The sequence below is a fragment of the Anopheles marshallii genome, chromosome 2, assembly GCF_943734725.1.
Source record: "Anopheles marshallii chromosome 2, idAnoMarsDA_429_01, whole genome shotgun sequence".
Taxonomy (NCBI): domain Eukaryota; kingdom Metazoa; phylum Arthropoda; class Insecta; order Diptera; family Culicidae; genus Anopheles; species Anopheles marshallii.
Genome location: NC_071326.1, coordinates 62,724,117 through 62,730,913, shown reverse-complemented (window position 1 = coordinate 62,730,913; position 6,797 = coordinate 62,724,117). Strand labels below are relative to the sequence as shown.

General features: G+C 48.7%; 1 protein-coding gene across 1 annotated transcript; it reads right to left on the bottom strand.

The window, feature by feature from the left end:
• Positions 1-1,022: 1,022 nt before the first annotated feature.
• On the bottom strand, positions 1,023-6,168 carry LOC128715323 (uncharacterized). Its single transcript, XM_053810209.1, has 6 exons — positions 5,937-6,168; positions 5,588-5,872; positions 4,732-5,458; positions 3,840-4,030; positions 3,497-3,772; positions 1,023-3,217 (listed from the first exon to the last, which is right to left on the bottom strand). Exons 1-6 carry the CDS (start codon positions 6,166-6,168, stop codon positions 1,023-1,025), a joined length of 3,906 nt encoding a protein of 1,301 aa, XP_053666184.1.
• Between the last annotated feature and the right edge of the window lie 629 nt (positions 6,169-6,797).

Sequence of the window (6,797 nt, the reverse complement as noted above, 5' to 3'; positions counted from 1 at the left end):
TGAGTCTAAACTAATCTAAACATTTATCTGTTATTCATCTAACGCAGTGACGCCAGAGCGTTCAGCTCGCACTAGCGCTCGTGAGAGGCTGGCACGACGTAAACACGCATCGAATAAATTAAAATCCAAATTTGAAACAAAAAACATATTTTCCCCTGAATTCACACTCGTCCTGATCGACTTCACAAGTCCAACTATCGTCTATATATTACGTGTGAATTATAAGATATGTATATGAGTTATGGCAAAACGAATACAAAAGCTACTATGGTACGCTGCCTAGCTCAGGTATAACAGCCTGAAACTCCGTTTGTGTCTGTCTGTCTGTGTGTGTGATGTCTAATCAGCGTGTGGTGATATCGAGCAAAGAATGTGTGTGTCTATAACCAACATCAGATGCTGCTGAAAACAACCAACTGCTGATCTGTATCAATCTTAACGGAAGGCATTGAATGGGGCAACACACACAATGCCGGAATGCAATGTGACAACAGCTCGCACTGTGGGCTTTTAATATCACGTTACCTATACTTAGCCTATCGCAGTATGGTTCTATCCCGGAATACCGTTGAAGGAATTCTTCAGCTTCCTACGTGCCATTTGGCTAATTAACGTATTTCAGCTTAGTCAACCCAAACTGGCTGGCGTACACCTCTCTGTAGCTGTTTTTGAAACCATAAAACGCGTACAGTGCTAAACCTACCGACGTCGGGTAGCAACCAAGTTGTAAAAGAAAAAAAAAAGGTAAACAAAAAATTATCATATCTACATTGGAAAATGTTCATTCCCCATCACATCAGCCATATGGATGAGCAGAGTGATAATGGTTTGCATGCCACCATTCGTACCAGGTTGCTGATTGTGTTAGACGGTACACAGGATACGAGTACGCTACAGCTACGATCATGCAATTCGACGCGTGTTAGCAGCATTCATTACCAGGTAGAAAAGCAGACAGGTTAGGAGTGTGAAACAATGGTGGGACTAGTGTCAAACCTACAGCTAAACGGGTGCCGTACGCGCTATGCATCTGGCAGAAACTGTTTCGGTGGAACCGTCTTTCGTAGACCATCCTTGAAGTTGCGGAATGACACCCGATGCTCAACCGAATTGCGTATACTGCTGGGTCGCGTTTCGGGATTGATCGACTTGAGCACATCGTCGAACAGGAGCTTCTGTTTCTTCTTTGCCGTATCGAACCCCCGGGCCCGATCACGAAAGCTTTCATCGCGTGGTTTCGTCGTGGCGGGTGTGGTGGAGGAGATGGAATTGCTAGACGAGGCCATACTGAGCCCGGAATCGGTGCTCGATGCCGGTTGCTGCTGATCACCGATCGTTCGTGGCAGATTTTCCTCACTGACCGCTACCACGGTGGTTGGTTGTAACGTTTTCGGGCGTCCCATTACGTCCAGGGGTCCTCGTTGGAGAATTTTCTCCAGTCGCGACCTGAAGGCGGCCCGGGGGTTTGAGGGTTCCGTATCGGTGTCGGTGCTGCTAACACCTTCATCTCGAGCAGCATCCTTCCCGGAAGAGTCAGATTTGAGAGTGGAGGGAAGAATTACGGTAGAGCTGGGTACAGGTTTAAGCTTCTTCAATTCCACCTCATGATATGCACCCTCGGAGGAAGTTACGGGAGCGGGGAGAGGCGTTGATGGTATGGACTCTGTAGGTAGAATCGAAGCCCGTTGGGACTTTCCCTTCCCAAGTGTGTTAAATAGCACCGGGTCGAACTTGGGAGCCAGCGGGATGGGACTCTTCGGAGTATCGGGAATAATTGACCCAGCGCGGATTGTGTTGAACAGCGTTTCGTCAAACTTTGGAGCCGGTGGTATTACAACGCTGCTGTACTCCGATCGTGCCCTGTCGCTTTCCGGTTCGTCTGTTTCACTTTCATTGGGAGAATTTGAATGGCTGAGTTTGTTCAGTAACAGCACAAAGCTGGGTTCACTCGTTGAGCGAATTATGCCGGGTCCACCCGTTGGAGTCACTATGGAGAGCTGGCGGGCAGAAACGTCACGCTCTCCTTCCAACTGAACCTCATCTGCCGGATGTAGTCGTTTGAGCGGTACCTTCACTGGATTGATAAGTAACGTGCTAAGCCGACTCATAAACCGTTCTTTTTCTGCCGCACGGAAGTTGATAAAGTCTTGCTCTTCCTCGGTGAGCTGTTTCGGAGCGGGTTCACCGGCCTCTCCCATACCGGCGATGTACATTACTCGGGGTTTTAGCTTAGCCTTATCGTTTCCAGAATCTGTTGGAGATTCTTCACTGTCCACCGTTATCGTAGGAGTTTGTATTGCCTTACCCGTTTTAATGACGACATCTTGGTTTACCGACTGCTCGTCTAGAGGATGGTCACTTTCGGAGGTACATTTGGCTTCCTCAGCCAGTGATTCTTCCGTACCGTGTACCTTGTGTTCTACCTCCACAATACTATCGTCCGCTCGATGGATATCGGCGATAACAGATTGCTCTCGGAAGACGGGACTAGCCAGTGACTCATCATCGTCACACTTTGTCCTGCCGATGTAATCTGCCGAGCTGAGGTTTTCTTCTCCGGATGGTAGGGTATCTTCATCGTCCAGAATGTGATCCAAAAATGCGATCGCTTTGGATGTTTCTTTCTCGTCCGTCAAAGATCCGGGCTCTGTCTGTTCACCATTTCTTGGAGGTGTGATTTTTCGCGCATCTCGCTCGCTAGGCTCTTCTTCCTGTGTCACAAAATAAACCTTCCCGTTCGGTTCGACTTTTTCCGTAAAACCGCGCACCGTACCCTCGGATAGTGGTATGATCTCGTCGAAGCTACTCTTGGGCGTCGATGTGTTCGATCTTGATTGTTTCGTTTGCCGTTGATCTTCTTCCGGTTCGGAACCGGTACCAGCCACAACTAAAGCAGATACAGCTGCCAACTCTTTAACGGGAGCGGCTGGTTTCAGCTCTACTAATCGGGCATCCTTATTGACCATCTCGGTGGATATAGCGGTGCTAAGATTTTGTGAATAGTACCCATTCTGTTGCGGGTAGTTCGTGTGCTCCCGGACGGTAAGGTTGGACCCAGTGACTACAGAACCATTTTCCAGCTCTGCATCATCGATATCATTTCTTCTGTAGCCCATTTCGGACGATGTTTCTACGGCGGGGAAATTTGGCACACGAACGTCTGGATTTTTTGCCGAACGCATGTTGCAGCACACGCACGTAAAGTATATCACTAGTCCTAGTGGGTGGAATTTAACGATGTGAAAGGTCCAGGATGAAGGGATGATGACGCATTCGGTCCACGAATTCGGTTTTAGCAGCGAGAACCAATTATGCAAGGGATGGAAAAAGAGAAGGAAAGAAATGTTGCATGCAAGCCAGAGTTAGTCACGCTACAGGAAGAGGGGATCCATCTAGCGAGGGGCATTAGTGTGTTGTGTTATACTAAGCTACAACTACTGGGTGTGTGCCGCATGTGTACCGAGTTATGAGAAGGCATGCGTTGCAGAACTCTTACCAATTCCCATCCATATGCCAAACCGTATCCAGGTGTACACGTCCAGCATGAGCATCAGATAGATGTTGACGAAAATACTGATCCCCGGTAGCAGTGGTACCAGTGGCACTCGGAACGGTGCATCAGCTTGCTCACGTGGTTGTATCGCGATCAAGAGCAGCACAAGCAGTGTAAGGCCCAGCAGCACACCGAACAGTATCCAGGCCCATGGTTCCATATCGTAGATAGCGTCTTTAGCGTAGAAGATCGTTAGCGAAAGTGCAATTGCTAGGAGACCTGGAAAAAAAAATCGTTCACAAAAGTTGAACACTTTTGCACGGAAGAAACAGAGTGTTTGACCTACAGTATATTGTCACCAGTACGCCGACCACACTGCTGGATACGTTCGTTGGCAACCGAATGCAGGACAGATTGAACAGCTGCTTCAAGAAAACGGAACCGGTAACACGTTCCCGTGCCTTCAGCAAGTTTGACGACTCGTACGTGTCTCTGGTGCTTGTGGTTGGAATAGCTGGATCGGGGTTTTCGGAAAATCTGCGCACAAAGGAGAAAACGACATCGATCAGCACGAATGGAGCCGTTAATTTTTCAACACTGATTTCCTTTCCATGCATCATAACGGCGATGGTTAATGACGATAACATTCAACTCATCAAGCCGCCCTCCATGAATGGCCGTCCTTCATTGATTATAGGCAGCGAAAAGTTTCCCAAATTTGCTGTTGAGCTAGATTTGTTTTGCTTTTGCTAACTTTAAATTTCTTGTTAGTTAAAAATTTGCGCCAACCAGCAAGGTCAAACCGGTGAGCCTTCAATTGGCAATAAAGAATATATCCACACACGTTTACAAATAGCTTCCTTCCGGACCATTTTCCGAAACCGCACAAAGCCAGCCAGTTAGATGATGTTAATCGTAAATGAAGGCATATCATGCTATAATAAAAACACTTTTGGGTTGAGTAGCACACCTAACGAGAAGACAAGAAGCAGAAGGAAAATGGTGGCCCATACCTCCATCAAGTCAGGCTTCATTTCACTCGGTGAAGGTTGCCAACTTCGGCTGACAACTTCGCTTGCCATATGGCACAGTGAATGGGGAGATGGTAAAGTTTCACCGTTTACCAGCGATGATGCAACATCGTTGATTGGCGTTCGTGTGCATATGGAGACAGTTTAACCGTTTCTTTTTAACCCGAATAAACAGTTACAACGAACGGTCCGTTCTGCTATACGTACCTCAGAATGAGTATCGAGATTGCAACCACGGTGTACGCCATGAGCGTTCCGATCGACAGCATGTTAACCAGCGCCCTCAAATCGAACAAACCGCCCATCGTGCCGGTAAGCATGGCCGCACAGAGTGTCCCAAACACCGGTGTCTTGAACCGTGGGCTAACCTCACCGAGTGCCCGAAAGATCAGCCCGTCCTGTGCCATCGCGTAGATGATGCGAGGCTGCGGGAACATCGCACCGAACAGACTTGCCACCAGCCCGATGATGCCGCCGATTGCCACGATCCATTTCGCAAAGTGCCATCCGATTTCGTTGAAAACGAACGGTAACGGAGCGTTCACGTCCTGTTTGTAGTACGGCCAAACGAGGGTCAGCACCGTTGAGACGCCGAAGTACGCAAGGAAGATGATGGTCAACGAGCAAAGGATCGCTCTGGGGATTGCCTTTCGGGGGTTTCGCACTTCCTCGCCCGTCGTGGCAATGCAGTCGAAACCAACGAAACCGAAGAAACAGGTAGCTGCACCCCGGAGCGTTCCCTCGAAGCCGAACGGGAAAAATCCTCCCTCGCCGGCATTGTACAGACTGGAAACATTTTCCGGCTTTATGCGCCAATTCTCCGGATCCGCCTTAATGGCACCGGCCACTATAACGAACAGCACGATAAAGATGTTTAGCACGGTGAAGGCATTGTTCACCATGGTAGACTTTTTGAGCCCGAATGCTAAAGCGACTGTGGAGAAAGGAACAAAAAAAAACATTGAGAGTTGTGGCATAATATTGCCGAAAAGATCAAAGATGACTTGGGAATGATGACTGTGCTTAGAATTAGCCACCTTGTGGTGTTTTGCTCTATACTCACTGCCTAGTAAGATCGCAACGGAGAAGGCAAAAAAGTCAAAGTAGTTGGACATGAAATCCCACTCAATTGGCGCCACTTCTAGGAAGCGTGTCTTCATCGTATCATTTGCCAGCGTGTCGATGTACAGGCTCAAACCACGCGATACGCTCGCTGATCCAATGATGTACTCCAACATCAGGTTCCAGCCGATGATGAAGGCCATAAACTCGCCGATACACACATAGCTGTAGATGTACGCCGATCCTGACTTGGGCACTCGTGCTCCGAACTCAGCGTAGCACAGTCCTGTGAATTGGAAATGTTGGGTTTTGAGCAATAGGTTCTTCTGCTTTGGAGCAATCATGCTTACCAGCCAGAAAGGACGCGGCAGCCGCTATTAAAAACGACAGCACAACCGAAGGACCTGCCTGATCCTTGGAGACATGGCCCGCGAGCACGTACACACCAACACCGAGCGTAGCTCCCACTCCGAGTGCCGTCAGGTCGAAAGTGTTCAGTATCCGGCCAAGCTTCTCCGAACTGCCATCGTAGGAGAGCACTTTCCTGCGCGTCAGTATACGCCAACACGAAGGACTGGCCATGACCGAAACACTAAGCTACACACTTGTTCACGGTGTGACGGTGGCAGCTAGGCTCCGTTCTGCTGGTAAAACGGTCTCCGCACAGATCGAGCACGATACTGCAGTCGTTGCTGCTCCACGGTCACAAACGCTTCTGCGTCTTATCGTGTGTGACTTTTCCCCCGTCGTAGTACGTCGTTATCATAGGTACCTGTCGAAGAAGAAAAGAAACAAGAACTTCAATTGCCTATCAGACTACCAACCCCTCCGGTCGTGTTTGCGAACGTATATCTTCAATTAGGTTATCTACACTGATTGGCATGGTCTGTATCACCTGTTCCGCCAAGAAATAAAATACCTTCAGCACACCGCACCACACCGGACGTAGCGCAAGAAACGGCACGTGATGCAGACGGTAGAATGAGCCATAGGCCGTATGTCTCATCCAATCAGCTGTTTAAGCCCGATTGATGACCGTGCGAAGAATAAATGGCAGAGTTATAGCTTGAAACCAAAATTTGTCTCCTAATCTTTGCTTTCTTTGGCAAAACGGATGGCTGATAATGCGCACACTGCCTAACCTTTGCTGGGGATCTACCGATGAGCAGATGGGCACTCATGTGTCATTCATGAAACGTACGCAACGAACC

Bases quoted from the DNA above. Each gene is read 5' to 3' on its own strand.
- LOC128715323 (XM_053810209.1), bottom strand. From the start codon at position 6,168: ATGGCCAGTCCTTCGTGTTGGCGTATACTGACGCGCAGGAAAGTGCTC. The intron at 5,873-5,936 runs GTAAGCATGATT...TCCAATTCACAG, and splicing joins TGCCGCGTCCTTTCTGGCTG to GACTGTGCTACGCTGAGTTC. The intron at 3,773-3,839 runs GTAGGTCAAACA...TTTTTTTTCCAG, and splicing joins CGTACTGGTGACAATATACT to GTCTCCTAGCAATTGCACTT.